General features: G+C 34.0%; 1 protein-coding gene across 4 annotated transcripts in view; it reads right to left on the bottom strand.

Annotated features, from left to right (window-relative positions):
• The window catches only part of LOC145259085 (uncharacterized), a 128116-nt gene that overhangs the window by 74104 nt on the left and 37650 nt on the right, over window positions 1-16362 (bottom strand). For all 4 annotated transcript variants that reach the window (XM_080116726.1, XM_080116725.1, XM_080116727.1 and 1 more), the window contains exons 6-10: window positions 14479-14647; window positions 10629-10782; window positions 9647-9757; window positions 3183-3401; window positions 1021-1220 (exon numbers count right to left, since the gene is read on the bottom strand). In XM_080116726.1, coding sequence (XP_079972852.1) covers window positions 1021-1220; window positions 3183-3401; window positions 9647-9757; window positions 10629-10782; window positions 14479-14647 — 853 coding nt within the window. The remainder of the gene's footprint in view (window positions 1-1020; window positions 1221-3182; window positions 3402-9646; window positions 9758-10628; window positions 10783-14478; window positions 14648-16362) is intronic.

Consider the following 16362-nt stretch of genomic DNA (forward strand, 5'->3'; position numbering starts at 1 on the left):
CCTGTTTGGTTTCATTTTACTTCAGTCAGATTTCTCAAAAATCAATGGGTCCCTTCTTAGGGGCCAACACTTGATCTCTATATAAGATACATCGATATTCGAATGTTTTGTGAAAGGTCTCCTTTGCCATTGAAACACTGAGTTAGTAAAGAAATTGAAAACATAACTAAAATCTATAGATCCGCCACCCCGCAACTAGGTTGTTTTTACGTTCCGTGAAAATTATCACATATGCACATTTGTGTGTTTTTACAGCAATCGGGAAAAAAACAGTTTTATAGTTAAATATTTAGAGATTTATAAAGAATCGTAATTGGTAATTGTATCGGAATCGGGAACTTAATACGGAATCTGTAATTGTATCAGAATCGGGAATTTTGTACGAAATCGGTAATTGTATTGGAATCGGCAACTTAATACGGAATCCGTAATTGTATCAGAATCGGGAATTTAGTATGAAATCGGTAATTGTATTGGAATCGGGAACTTAATACGGAATCCGTAATTGTATCAGAATTGGGAATTTAGTATGAAATCGGTAATTGTATTGGAATCGGGAACTTAATACGGAATCCGTAATTGTATCAGAATCGGGAATTTAGTATGAAATCGGTAATTGTATTGGAATCGGGAACTTAATACGGAATCCGTAATTGTATCAGAATCGGGAATTTAGTATGAAATCGGTAATTGTATTGGAATCGGGAACTTAATACGGAATCCGTAATTGTATCAGAATCGGAAATTTAGTATGAAATCGGTAATTGTATTGGAATCGGAACAAATATTAGAATTTTTCCATCACTAGTATGTACCAACCCAGATATGATAACAATACTCCATGCTTGAGCAAATAACGGCTTTGTAGAGATAGAGTGAGTAACCTTTTAGAATGGTAGAGGTACGATATTTTTTTTTCTGTTATGAGTAAATACATTATACAGATTTTCCTTTATCGTTTTATGTTTTTGTTTTTTTTTTAAATATGAGGGGTGGGGTTCAGGACCAAAGTTGTTTTACCTTTTTAAAATAATGAAATAAGAAGGAATCATGTAGAAAGGCAACTTCTTTCTCAGCTGTGACCGGATGTCCTTCCTTGACACATCTCCTCCGTTGGGGACGATGTAAGCGACCAAAAATTTGTTCTCGCCTTCCTCACCGTTCACCACGACGGTACAATTGTTAACTTCCGGTAAAGACATTAGGCAAACTTCAACAGCCTAAAAAAAAAAGAAAGAAAGAAAGAAAAAAAAAAATTTTCCAAGAAAGAAAAAAATTATTAATCTTCTTTTGTGTGTTTGTGCAGCATTCATGGTAAAATAAATAGAACATTTTAGACGAAAAAAAAAACAATGATTATGTACTTACTTGTCATGTCGAAATTAGTAAAAGATTTGGCACTTCCACAGAATTGGGACAAAATTTTGTAGTTGATAAATGGAGTTTTCAGATAAAAAAACAATGGTTTCAACTAATTTTTTTTTTTATCAATTCTAATAAGTTATAATGGTAGCTTCCAAATTATGCAGTCAAAATTACCTGAATATTACTGAATTATTAAACAAAACTTTAATCGTGTTAGCAGGTGAGAAATTGCTGCCATCTTGTTTGAATCGAAACGGAAAATTACCTCCCTTTTGAACTTTTCTGTGTTTTACGATCGTTTTTTTTCAAATTCTATTTTTAATTTTCTTTAATAAATAATTTTCTACCTTATCGATTTTCATAATTTTTAGATATAATCATCTTAAAAATACGAGGAATACGTAGATACCATTGTTTTCATGTGAAATTCAGTTTTATGATTTCCGAAATTTCGTCCCAATAGTGCAGAAGCGCTAAAGACTTTTTTTTTAATTACAAAAATGATGGCATACCAAAATAATTATGAGTGAAAGATGTGCTAGACCTTCTTTTTTTTTTTACTTGGGAGTCACCACTTATCAAGGCCCGAAGGCCACTCAAGGATAAGGATTAATGAATGTAAGGTGGTAGTAATCGTTGATGGTGTAAATTGAGTAGAATTTGATTATTTATGGGGACGGCTCAACAAGAACTTGTTTACATTGGACTTGAAGGCTACCACGTTATATTTTACTGGAAAGTAGGCCAGCAGAACAGTTTTCCACAGATGGGCAGTTGTGGGAAAGAAGCTTTGTTCATGGAATCTACATTTAGATTTAGGCGTAGTGTTGTCACATTGGGGCTGGTGCATTTGCTACTAGTCTCTCGCTCCTGGACAGGGTTCAAAAGAGAGTCGCCTACCTGATAGGTCCTGAACTGTCATCTAAGCTTCAACCTCTGTCCTATAAACAAAATTATTTTACGCAATATTAAAACAATTTATGCTGACGACACTACCATCTATGGTAACACATCAAAGACTGTAACCGACCAACACACATTAAAGACCGTAAACAACCAAGTTCTCTCTGATTCTCTCTCCTCAGATCTGGAGCACGTGATACAATGGGGAAAGAGGTGGCTGGTTACTTTTAATGCATCCAAAGCCAAGCTTCTATCTTTACATCATCCACGCTCTGATGCCCATCTGGCATCAATTGAAGTGAATGGCTCTTGTCTTGGAGAGGCTTCATGTTTTGACAAGCTTCCGGGCTTGACCTTTACTCCCGATCTGAAATGAAACATGTATATCAAATCCATTACCAAGGTTGCTCGAAAAATGGTAGGATCCTTCTACTGTTCCAGTAGATATCTCACTCCTGATGCGATTCTCTACCTTTATAAAAGCCAGGTACGTCTTTTTTTTTTTTTGATTTTGTTTAAAGCAAAATCTTCCCCTGCTGGTTATAATAATAAAATAATAAATATTTATTGATTTTACAACAAAAATCTATAAATTACCCCCCACCCACACCCACGAGTGTATTTTTACATTTAGGAAAATATCTGCACATTTAATATGTGTTTTTACAGTAAAAAAATAGAAAATCAACAACTCTATAGTTAAATATTTAAAGATTTACAAAGAATCGGAATCAGTAATTGTATCGAAATCAGGAAAAATATTGGTATCATTAATTTCTACTGAATCATTTCTTTGTAATTTTTTGGAATTTATACAAATTTCGATATGGCACGTAAATGTGTAATAATCTTTTCACCTGAAATGCGTTGGTTTAAAAGATCTCTAATGTAAACAAGAACTAAATGTTACCTACCTGCACTTCAATTGAGTACCCTCTGATCTTGACCATAGAATCACAGCGTCCGCATATTTCTAAGTTTCCATCCGAGAGCATATAACCCCAATCTCCTGTTCGGTAAAAACGATCTCCGTACTCAGCGGACAGCTTCGAAGGCCTTTGTATGAATCGCTGAGCATTTAGTTCAGGCATTTTCAGATACCCATGGGCGAGAGTGGGTCCACCAATACAAATCTGTATGGAAAAAAAACACATATATATATATATTTTTATTATTTATTCGAAGATAAACAGTTACATTTGGTCACTACAAACAGCCATCTGTTTCAGTCAATCAGACTTTGTTAGGCGACCCCAAACCATTCAACGCTATAGAAAAAAAGAAAAAACTGAAAAAAAAAAAAGAAAAAAAAAAAAGAAAAATAGCGTCGAATGGTTCAGACTCGCCTGATGAAGTCTCATTGACTGAAATAGATGGCTGTTTGTAGTGACCAAATGTAACTGTTTATCTTCGAATAAGTATTAAAAAAATCTCTTGTTATCAAGCAGTATCTAATAACCTTATTGTATTTATTAGTCTCTACTTTTGAACATTTCAAGCTTATATATATATATATATATAGTAATTTATAAAATATATATGGCGATTAAGCTACACTGAATATTTGGCGTTTCATCCACTGTAGGATTCGTCAGGCTTATGCGTCCCCAACGGAGGATCCTCCGTTGGGGACGCATAAGCCTGATGAATCCTATAGTGGATGAAACGCCAAATATTCAGTGAAGCTTAATCGCCATATATATTTTATAAATTACTAACTAGCTCTACCTAAGTATTGAGCACTTTTGAAGTAAATACTTAAAGTTTACGCATAAATCTATACTTTCGTATATTAATTTTATGTGAGTAAATGAAGTAGTTATATATATATACATATATATATATATATATATATATATATATATATATATATATATATATATATATATATAATCAAGCAATAAGCTAAAAACTTCAGTAAACTTGCCATAAATATAAATATTAATATTTATGTAGTAATTCCAACCAAATAAAAAAAAGCTCAATACAACAGAGATGGGAAATAGAGCTTGTCATAGAAGACAGGATACTGAAATAAGATATATTGAAATTTCCTTAATCCGCAGATTTTCAAAGAAATGCATGCTTCTCATTAAAGGAAAGATATTAGCAAATGAATATTATAGCGAAGCTATGAATTTGTTGGCACTTACATTAATTGAAACAGCATTACATGAAAGCTAGTTATGAATGCAAAAAAAAAAAATTGTGCAAAGAGTTCATAAAATGGGGAGAAAAAAAATTTCAAATAAAAAGATAAATTAAAAGTCAAGGAAAAAAAAACAAATGAAAAGATATGGAAAGGTTAAGTATTTTCAAGACAAAATGTAAGTAAAAAATGTTTTAAACTAATATTTTATTTTTCAAAAGTGCTTCATACATATGTAGAGCTATTATAAGTGAAATAATATAAACATCAGGAAAAAACCCTTCAACAATTAATCTACGTTTCGGCGATGTTAATCTTTAGTCAGTCTTGAACTCCTAAGGCAGTCATTCTCATTCTTTTTTCCATCACTGACTCCTCGGCTTTATGTATTTCTCCATGTGATTAAACGATTTAATTTGTGACAAACCAATTCTTCCAGCATCCTATAAGATCTCGTGCAGACAGAAAAAGTGACAAGAAAAGAAAAAAAAAATGGCCGCCTTTTTATATGCTTGCTCAATATGCAAATGAGATGCTTCCGGTTGCATATAAAAGAAGAACCTAATTTTTCAGAAGGGTTGGATTTTGGACTTGAATATTGAAGTGGCGAGTTGTCTCAGCTGTGCACCGTGTTTTTCAGTTGGGAGGTTCTTGATAGCAGAATGCAGACTAGAGGTGCACATACATTTTCAACATGAGAGCTACTTATGACATGACTAAATTCAAATGATCTACCACCTACTAAAAATACAAAACACATTATTTATAAATATATTGTAAATTATTTTTATATGTACAGTATATGCAGGTGTGGTCCTGGATATGACCTTAAACTATATTCAGCGGTGAGGCCCCAGCTTGCGGGCTTTGGGGAGTGTGAAGCCACCCTTTAATTGCTATTGCTCCCAGGTCCACTCTGACCCGGAGTGGTAGTACCTGTTAGGGTCCCAACTATGGGTTAAACAAAAACCGACTTAAAAACAACAAACATATTCTATTAAAAATTTTTTCTTCAAAAATCTTTGCATTCGGCATTAAATAACCTGAAAAGGGTTGATATGCCGTAAAACAAAAACAGCCAAGCAACCATATGCAGGTGTACGTTGCATTATTGCATCAACCTAAATTGCATTGTACAACTCTGTACATTTTTTTTTTTTTCATTACCTTACTCTGATGACTTACATTTGAGAATCAGGCAGAGATGCATAGTCTGGACAGTAGCTGCTAATAGCCAGCCTCAAGTTTTTTTTTTTTTTACACAGTGATCACCACTTATCAAGGTCCGGAAGCCACTCAGGGATAAGGGTTATTGCAAGTACATTACGTTAGTGTGGAGATTTGAGGAAGTGTTTACTTAAGGGGGCGGTTCATTAGGAATTTGTTAATGTTGGACTTGAAGACATCCAAGTTGTAGTCCGGTGGGAAGCAGCCAGACCGAACAGAGTTCCACAGGCGTGCAGTTCTAAGAAAGAAGCTTTGTTCATGGAATCCGCATTTTGATTTAGGACCAGATATAGAGTGGGGGAAATTTTTCACAGTGGATTCAGCTAGACGGGTGTTTTTCGTGAAAGATTGGCGAGGGGGGACCAGAGATTGGAGTTCAGACGTAGACTTATACATGCTCCTCAGTCATCATGGAGCGGTATTTCGACTTAATGATCTTCATGTGGGAAAAGGCTGACTCACATAAATAAGTGCACCCAAATAATGCAGTCCAAAAGGTAGCACATTTATTAATGTTGGGGTCCTTTGTGTGTAAGTGTCCATGGGCTCTGCATCAGCTGAATATTGGTTTATCTCATCCCTCACTCCAGAAGAGTTCAAGTTGCAATTTTTGATGTGAGTGAAACAACCTCAGCATCTTTTTAGAAAGGGCAGCACATAAAGGTAGTGATTAGCTCGAGTAAAGTAAATTCTTAAAAGCGTTTGTCAAAGCGATTAATTTCTTAATTTCGCTCCCTGAGCGATTTCTCTTATAAGAAAGGAGTTATTATAAATTAATCGCTAATAAAAAATAAATAAAAATACAAACAATCTTAGATTTATATGCGATAAAAATCGTGCATACAACTGTCTAAGATCCGGTAGTCCCGTGGCAAAACACCAGACTACTTATCGAGCCGTTATAGGTTCGATCCTTGGCAATAAGAATCTAGCTATACTGATGAGGAGTACACTCCGAAACGTGCACGTATATAGATGACTTTTATGCACGTAGTAATTAATAATTAATATTTAAATAATAAAAAAGTAAAAAAAAAAAAAACGTCCTAAGATTTGGGTGAAGAAAAATGTAAACAAAGGGCAAATAACTCCTTTCTTTCGTGGCAAATGACACAGCAAAATTATCGAGTTCAAGAGACCAAGATGGATGTGTTATTTGATTTTCTAAATCCGACATGTGATCATTTATCGTAAAAAAGTTAGGATATCCTGTGTATCTTGCATATTATGTGACTAAACTCTTCGCCCAGCAATATACTCTTTTCATGGCAATTGCTCGACTGAACTCCAATCTATAGTCCTCCTTCCAAAACTTTCTCAAAATACACTCGACTAGTTACAACCACTATGTACGATTTCCCCCCCTCTCTATCTGTGCCTAAATCTAAACACATATTCCATGAACAAATTTTCTTTCTCAGAACTGCCCATCTGTGTATTACTGTACTGCTGTCCTGCTGTCCTGCCTCCCAGTTGAATACAACATGGTAGCCTTCAAATCCAATGCAAACAAGTTCTTGTTGAGTCGTCCCCATAAATAATCAAATTCTACCGAATTTCTGAGTTCTAACTAAACCTACGCGAAGATCATCAGAATTTACATCAGCCGAAACGTTGTGCAAATAACATTCAATATTAGAACAGTAGTCCGAATAATCCACAGTTGCCATTTTGTTTTATCTCTCGAGCTGCGCACATGACTGCTCTTGTGTCGCCAGCTCTGCTGTCAGGTTCTGAAAGCTTGCTAGCACAAGCGTTTTTTTTTTCTTTTTTTCAATACCATGCGATTTACCCACAAAGTCTCTGCGATTGGCCATAGTCCCATACAAAAAAAAATCCACAGCCATCATAAAGTGACAGAAAAACAAGAAGGTTAAAAAGAACTTTTTTTTATTGTTTAAGACTTTAGGTTTTGTATTAAAAATAATATTATACACAACGCAACAATGAAGTCAGCTATAATGGACTTATGAATCGAGGTATGTACATTTCTTAAACATGACACAATCTGAAAAGAAATAATTATTTTTTAAATTATCAGGTATTTTAATTATTTACCTCTGACTATATAATTGTTTACCCCATAGGGTAAATTTATTCCCGGTTGAGAACCTTTGAAGTAGATTATTGTAATAATAAATACGAAATCTGCATGATAGGATGGAATACTGTTGCCACATATATATATTACTTTATATATATACATACATATATATATATATTACTTTATATATATACATACATACATATATATATATATTACTTTATATATATACATACATACATATATATATATATTACTTTATATATATACATACATACACATATATATATATATATAATACTTTATATATATACATACATACATATATATATATATTACTTTATATATATATATACATACATATATATATATATATATTACTTTATATATATACATACATACATATATATATATATTACTTTATATATATACATACATACATACATATATATATATATATTACTTTATATATATACATATATATATATATTACTTTATATAAATACATACATACATATATATACATATTACTTTATATATATACATACATACATATATATATATATTACTTTATATATATACATACATACATATATATATTACTTTATATATATACATACATACGTATATATATATATATATATATATTACTTTATATATATACATACATACATACATATACATATATATATATATATGTATGTATGTATGTATATATATAAAGTAATATATATATATATATAAATATATATATATATATATATATATATGTATGCATGTATGTATGTATGTATATATATAAAGTAATAAGGAGCTGCAAGAAAGGACTTGGCCTGCCTTGATAGAGTTCAAAATAGACTTCGTAACCTCGTAGGAAATGTCCTTTTCTCTTCCTTGCAACCTCTATCCCACAGAAGAGATGTTGCGAGTTTGTCTCTGATGTATCGTTATTTTCATGGAAAGTGTTCGACTGAGCTTCAATCTATGGTCCCCCCTCGCCAAACTTTCACAAGAAACACTCGTCTAGCTGTAAACACTATCAATAATTTCCCCCCACTCTTTATCTGTACCTAAACCTAAACGTAGATTCCATGAACAAAGCTTCTTTCTTAGAACTGCACGCCTGCGGAATTGTCTTCCGTTTTCCTGCTTTCCGGCTGACTACAATATGGTTGTGTTCAAGTCTAACGTAAATAAGTTCTTGATGAGCTGTTCCATATAAGTTATCAAATTTACCAAATTCTCATTACTATATTGTCCAATTTCTACTGTACACTCTTTAACCCTTATCCTTAAGTGGCCTCTTGGCCTTGATAATGTGGTGATGCCTATATAAAAAAAAAAAAAAAAAGAATTAAAATATCTTATTTAAGCGTATTTTATGATCAGTTTATGATCTGGGAAATTATTAATATTTATTAGGTACAATTGACCCGTGGCGCAGTGGTTAGAGTACTTGTAAAAATCAATTGTAAAAAGTGCTATTCTCTTGAAGGTTCAATCCTCAGTGTGGGCGACCGAAAAATGCAATTGCGAATTACTTAGGACCTCTACCCAGTCATGGCTGACGGAACAAGAGCATGCTACCCCCCGTGAAGTAAATAAAGGGTTCTACTTGAAATTCTGTCCAAATTCTCGAGTTCAACAGAAACCTCCCAGAGTTTGACAAAATACACCTGAAGAAGGTCGGAGGTTACATCGACCAAAACATTGTGAAAATCACACTCAAGATGAGAACAGTAGTCCGTGAATCCAAATAATATGAATAACGAATCCTCATCTCAAAAATTCAGAAACGTCACGGTTAATAATGTCTAAAATTTTGTGAAGAGAGCACGCGTTATTATCGAACTCAATTTGAAATGATTAAGCACATTAAGATAGATTGTATTGAATTATTGCATTTGATGATGGTTAATGTATGATGAAACCAATGGAATGTTTGATGATAGAGTTACCTCCCCTGAGACTCCAACTGGTTGCACTTCTCTTTCTTCATTCATTATAAGAATTTGAACTTGAGGAAGATGGCGGCCAACGGGACAAAATTTCCTTCCATGAAGATCGCTCTGCAATAAAATGTTGAAATATATATTGTACTAGACGATGTACCCGGTGTTGCCCGGTATTAAATGTAACATTAAATTTCTTTAAAAAAAAAAAATGAAGTAAAAAAGATGGAAAGAAACTGAGACATGTAAGTATTATGTTTTTTCTAAACAGTTCACTTTTTGTAAATAAAAAAAAAATACTCAAGCTGAGATCGAAACCAAAACCTAAAGACAGTGAGTTAAGTACAATAACCATTAGGCTAGCTTGACACGGTCTTTAAATAATGTTTGCAAACCTACTTATTCTTAACATAATGTGAATGATTCATGCATGCGCACTCGTGAAACAGTTGACAAACAGAAAAAATCCGAGAACCCCACATACAAATTTTTCAATTTTAACTCCCTTGGCAGCTCTTTTTTTCCAGATGAAAACAGATTAATGCGTTTTCGGCAAGTCTGAATACCCTGTATACCAAATTTTAAGTTTGCCGATCAAAAAAAGCCGTTTTAGAGTCCATAGGGAACAAACACACACTCACACATAAACACACACTCACACATAAACACACACGCGCACACAAATTATTTTTATATATGATTAAAGATATGCATATGGGTGCGTAATAGAGAGAGAGAGAGTGAAAGAAAGAAAGAGAAAGACAGGTAAGAGGGTAGAGTGGAAGAGAGAGAGAAAGAAAAAGAGAGAGTGGAGGGTAGAGGGAAAGAGAGAGAAAAAGGTAGAGTGAAAAAGAGAGAGAAAGGAGGGGTAGAATAAAAGAGAGAGTGAGGTGGGTAGAGTGAAAAACAGAGAGAGAGAGAGAGAAAGAGAGAGAGAGAGAGAGAGAGAGACGGGGAGTAGATTGAAAAGAAAGATATTCCATTTCACCTTTTTCTTCTCGTAATATTCCGTTAAATCCAAACACGCCACGTCATGACATTCGGATATACTGTACAAATTGACGAATTTGGCGTGCGGCAAAGACTGGATGCATCTCTCCAATAATATTGTCGTTACAACTTCTCCGCAAAACCAAATGGACCTGAATTCGAAAATGAAAAAAGGGACAGAAAATCGAGAATATTGAGAAACTTTTTTTAATATTAGTTCAAGGAACTTATGTCATTACTAACCAGCAGAGCATTACCAGTGTCAGCCAATTTTTTTGTTATTCTTTTAATCTGTTCCAATATGAATGTACACCCTTCATCAATGAAATTCAGTATTTACACTAATCTATCTATTTCTATATATATATATTTGCTACATATGAGCATACATGTTTCAGTTAATCTGTTCCAATATGAATGTACACGCTTCATCAATGAAATTCAGTATTTACACTAATCTATCTATTTCTATATATATATATATATATTGGCTACATATGAGCATACATGTTTCAGTTGTGATTTCTATCAAAATCTAGTGTCATCTATAGACTAGCGGCCTGATAACTCTGAATTTCGAAAGAAATCTCAGCTGAAACATGTATGCACATATGTAGCCAATAATGTTTGTATAAATAAAGAAAATGATACAATAACTAGCAGGCTGCCCGGCATAATCACGTTTGACCGAAGTTAAGTAAGATGAACCTGGTCATTTGGCCTTTGGGCCAAGATCAAAATTTTTTTTTTTTCCTTGTGCCTCAATTTTTTATTCATTTTCCCATTGTATTTTTTTTTTTTTCTAATGAATAAAAAAATTGAATATCTCAAACTGTATCTATTCTTTAGATTTTACACTACATTTTTCTGGTCTTGGTTAAGGGAGGAGAAATCCTTCATGACTGATATATTTTGGGGGGTTTGTATTACTGTACACATAGATTCGAAAAAGTTGTCAAAAAACAAATATATAACAAATAAATGTTACCAAAGGCAAGATAAGATACTTTTCTACCAAACTGGATATGTTAGTGCTTTTATTTAATGTAACATGTTTATTCAGCTCGAAAAGCATACAGTGTTTACCAATATATTGGAAAATTCAAAATGGCGCCCGACACTCTCTTTAACACGCGGTAAGTTCAGGAAAAGATGTTATAAATAATAAACTAGACAAAATACTGTTAGAAATTTGCTCATTATATGTTACCATGACATAAGTTGACATATATTCGGTGTTTTTTTTTAATAATATTGGCGGTTAAAGATACAGATATGAAAAAGAAGTAGAAAAGGAAAAATTTTTCAGAGCTTGAAAATTTCCAAAAACTGCCTGAAATTGGTTTACTGAGAATTGTGAAATAAAATTCTGTGGATCAGGAGGCAGGGGTCAAGCTCACTTGATTCCCAATATCATGAAAGGCAAAAATAGGCTCAAGGTCACACTCTGCCTAAGCGCTGGGGAGACCCACATCATTCAGAGAAAAGAAAAATCCTTGACGGTTCCAAGTCACTGACTGAATCCACACTGTGAAGAGGCAGATATAGGATTACGAATAGAAGCCACCAGCATTTGCATCTGGAATCAGAAATTTATAAATGATCAGTGTCTTTTTTTTTCATACAACAAGTCCAGTTATTGACTTGTTATTCTTTTCTTGGCACTGTTTTACAATTTGTGCAGAGATTCATTTATTTTTTCATCTCATAATTTAGGACGTTACATTAAGAAAAAAAATTGTTGCAGCTTTCTTTTTTTTAATGTTTAGATTTATTAAAAAATATCGTTGAATCGAGCATCCTAAATTACGAGATAAAAAAAAGGATACAATGGGGAAAGAGGTGGCTGGTTACTTTTAATGCATCTAAAACCAAGCTTCTATCTTTACATCATCAACGTTCTGATCCCCATCTGGCATCAATTAAAATGAATGGCTCTCGTCTTGGGGAGGCCTCAAGTTTTGACAGGCTTCTGGGCTTGACCTTTACTCCTGATCTTAAATGGAATACGTACCTCAAATCTGTTGCCAAGGCCGCTGGAAAAATGGTCGGATCCTTCTATCAATCCATATCTCACTGCTGATGCAATTCTCTATCTATATAAGAGCCAGAACGTCCAAGGATGGAATACTGTTGCCACATATGGGTAGGAGCTGCTAGAAAAGACGTTTCCTGCCTTGATAGGGTTCAAAATAGACTTCGTGGCCTGTTGGGAGATGTCCTTTTCTCTTCGCTGCAACCTCTATCTCACAGAAGAGATGTTGCATGTTTGTCTCTGCTTTATCGTTATTTTCATGGAAAGTGTTCAACTGAGCTTCAATCTATGGTCCCCCCTCGCCAAACTTTCACAAGAAACACTAGACTAGCTGATAACATTATCAATAATTTTCCCCACTCTTTATCTGTGCCTAAACCTAAACATAGATTCCATGATCAAAGCTTCTTTCTTAGAACTGCACGCCTGTGGAATTGTCTTCCGTTTTCCTGCTTTCCAGCTGTCTATAATATGGTTGTCTTCAAGTCCAACATGAACAAGTTTCTGATGAGCCGTTCCACTTAAGTTAACAAATTTACCGAACTTTCATTACTATTGATTACTATATTGTCCTTTTGACTACTCTACACTCTTCAACCCTTATCCTTGAGTGGCCGATCGGCCTTGATAAGTGGTGACGCCTATGTAAAAAAAAAAAAAAAAAAAATGAACAAATCTCTGAGTAAACAAGAGTTGTCTCCCTCTGCACAATGTCAAAGTGTAGTATCTGTTCTTAGAATTAAAGCGGTTTCATCCTTCCCCCCACCCCCACCCCCACTAAGTAAATATAAATTATGCATCTTTTTTTAATAGGAGATAATGCTCGGGAGAAAATTAAGCTGTATAAGACGGTTACTTGGTCTTTTGGCTAAGATCAAAGTGTAGTATCTGTTCTTAGAATTAAAGCGGTTTCATCCTTCCCCCCCTTCTGTTGGTTTGAAATGACCTCTACTTTCCAGTGACGTCGACTTGAGAGACCAGAGCTGAATGGATCGTACACTTTATCAAAAGCAACGTAGGGAGAGTAGCAACCTGTCCGATTGGATTCTCTCATCAACCAAGTCCCTTGTCGAAGAAACAGCCTAGTCCAAACGACCAAACGAGACCCAGACTAGACAAATCAGTTGACATCAATCACTGGACGTTGTTGGAGAGAAAGGCGTACACAAAGTTGTTTCTTAACGTCAAAGATTTCGTTTTTTTGTTCCATAGTGTTTTACAGACACCAAGTTTTTAAAATTTGTGATAACCCTTTCTAAAAGAGAGAAGGCAAAGCCTGAGATTCACCACGTACACTGATTTGAGGTATTTCTTGTTTTGGCAGGTGGGGTGATTTTTTTTTTTTTTTTTTTACTAAGGGATCACCACATATCAAGGCTCGGGGGCCATTCGAGGATAAGGGTTAATGTGTGTATGGAAGCATAGTAATCATTTGTGGTGGAAATTTAGTATAATTACATTATTGACGAGGACGGTTCAATAAGAACTTCTTTACATTGGACTTGAAGACAACCATATTGTAGTCAGCTAGAAAGCAGACCAGTGGAACAGAGTTCCACAGGTGGGCAGTTCTAGGAAAGAAGCTTTGTTCATGGAATTCAAGTTTAGGTTTAGGCACCGATAGAGAGTGGGGAAATTTATTGATAGTGATTTTGGTTAGACAAGGGTTTTGTGTTAAAAATTGGCAACAGGGTACCATAGATTGGAGCTCAGTCGAACATTTGTCATGAAAATAATGATGGAGCAGAGACAAGTTCGCAACGTCTCTTCTCTACAAGATTTGGAATAATGGACTTGCATCAAAATTACTCACCGCATCGTTTGGAAGCATTCTTGGAGTTGCATTATTTCGACGGTGTTTAACGTGACTTCTAATAAGGAAGGCGTAAACAGCATCCGGGTGATTTTGTGTTCCTTTATGAATTGGCAAAGTTGTTGCGGATCGTATATGACGCTGTCAGGTATTATAAACATAGGTACGCCTGCAAAAAGTAATAAGAACGGTTATAAAAAGCTATTCTTCAATCTATAATGAAGAACAATGCATATATATATATGACTAAGCAATGTCAGGCCACCTGCTAGCATGTATGTATATATATATATATATATATATATACATAAATATAACTGACACTTAACCATATGTTCAAACGCAGTAGTGTTTGAATATAAAAGTCATCTTATTTGTTTGTGTTTTTCTTTCACTGTTCTGATTTTCTATATTTCTCTTCCAATTTCTCATATTTTATAAATAAATATCTAAATATTAATTTACTATATATGTGTGTGTGTGTGTGTGTGTGTGTGTGTGTGTGTGTGTGTGTGTGTGTGTGTGTGTGTGTGTGTGTGTGTGTGTGATTTGTGTTCCTTTATGAATTGGCAACGTTGTTGCGGATCGTATATGACGCTGTCAGGTATTATAAACATAGGTACGCCTGCAAAAAGTAATAAGAACGGTTATAAAAAGCTATTCTTCAATCTATAATGAAGAACAATGTATATATATATGACTAAGCAATGTCAGGCCACCTGCTAGCATGTATGTATATATATATATATATATATATATATATATATATATATATATATATATATATGTATAAGGAATGAAAAAATACCAGCGGTGGTTGACGTTATGTTTTAAGAAAAATAGAAAAACCGAATGAAATTATTAAAAAATCAACGTTTCGTCCTTATTTCAGAGGACATCTTCAGGATAATTGAAATAAAAATGTAAGAAAAGAAAAAGTCATAGATTGTGCGAAAAAGACAGTTTTTGAATCCTACCCATGTCGGGAAGGACAAATATGTGTGCGTATGGGAAGGTTGGGTTGTTCGATGTCTATATATACACTTTTAAAAATGCATTAAAATAAATATGTACATTTTTTTTTTTTTTTTTTTTTCTTCTGCAAAGCTACTCATTTTCCTGAAACATTCAAGGAAAAACGGCTAGCCAGGATCCACCCTGATACCTTGCTCTTTGATTATTATTTTCCCTATGCTAGGGGTTAAATGGTAGAAGCCTTTTCTTTGCGTAATAGTATTAGTATTCAATATTAGTGCTGATTCTAAAAGTCTTCTTTTAGCTCTATCTATCACGTATTTAATAATTTTTGCTTGATCTAAATTAAATGAGTGATCGTGTTCTGCACAATGGCAAAAGAGTGCATTTAGGGCGTTACCATTCCTTATATCTCTTCTGTGCTCGTTAAGTCTTAATTTCAATTTTCGTTGTGTTTCACCTATGTACGCTTGTTGACAGTTGTTACATGGGATGGAATATATACCGGCGTCGGATGTGTGGGTTTTGGGAGAGTGCTTGGTAGTTTTTAATGTCTGTTTTATGGTTGAGGAAGTTGTTTGTATCAGGTGAAAACCAAGTCTATTAAGAGTGTCGTAGATATTTGTATTTTTGGTGTGGGTAGGAATGAAAAGATGTCTGTTTAATAGTGAGGTATTTGTTTTATTTTTCTGTGTGTTTATGTTATAGTGTATTTTCGTAGCTTTTTTCTTTGCGTAAGAAATGAAATAGGATGGATACTGTAGTTTTTTTAAACAGAGTGCTTAGTTAAAAGGAAAATCCGAAATATAAGAGCATATATTTTGTGTACAGAAAGTTGTTAGATGAGACAAGTCATTGGTACCGTCGGTTTCTTCAGCCAAATATTCATCATATTGACGAATATTGGCT

The sequence above is a fragment of the Euprymna scolopes genome, chromosome 34 (genome assembly GCF_053919585.1).
Source record: "Euprymna scolopes isolate OS-2025 chromosome 34, ASM5391958v1, whole genome shotgun sequence".
Lineage (NCBI taxonomy): Eukaryota > Metazoa > Mollusca > Cephalopoda > Sepiida > Sepiolidae > Euprymna > Euprymna scolopes.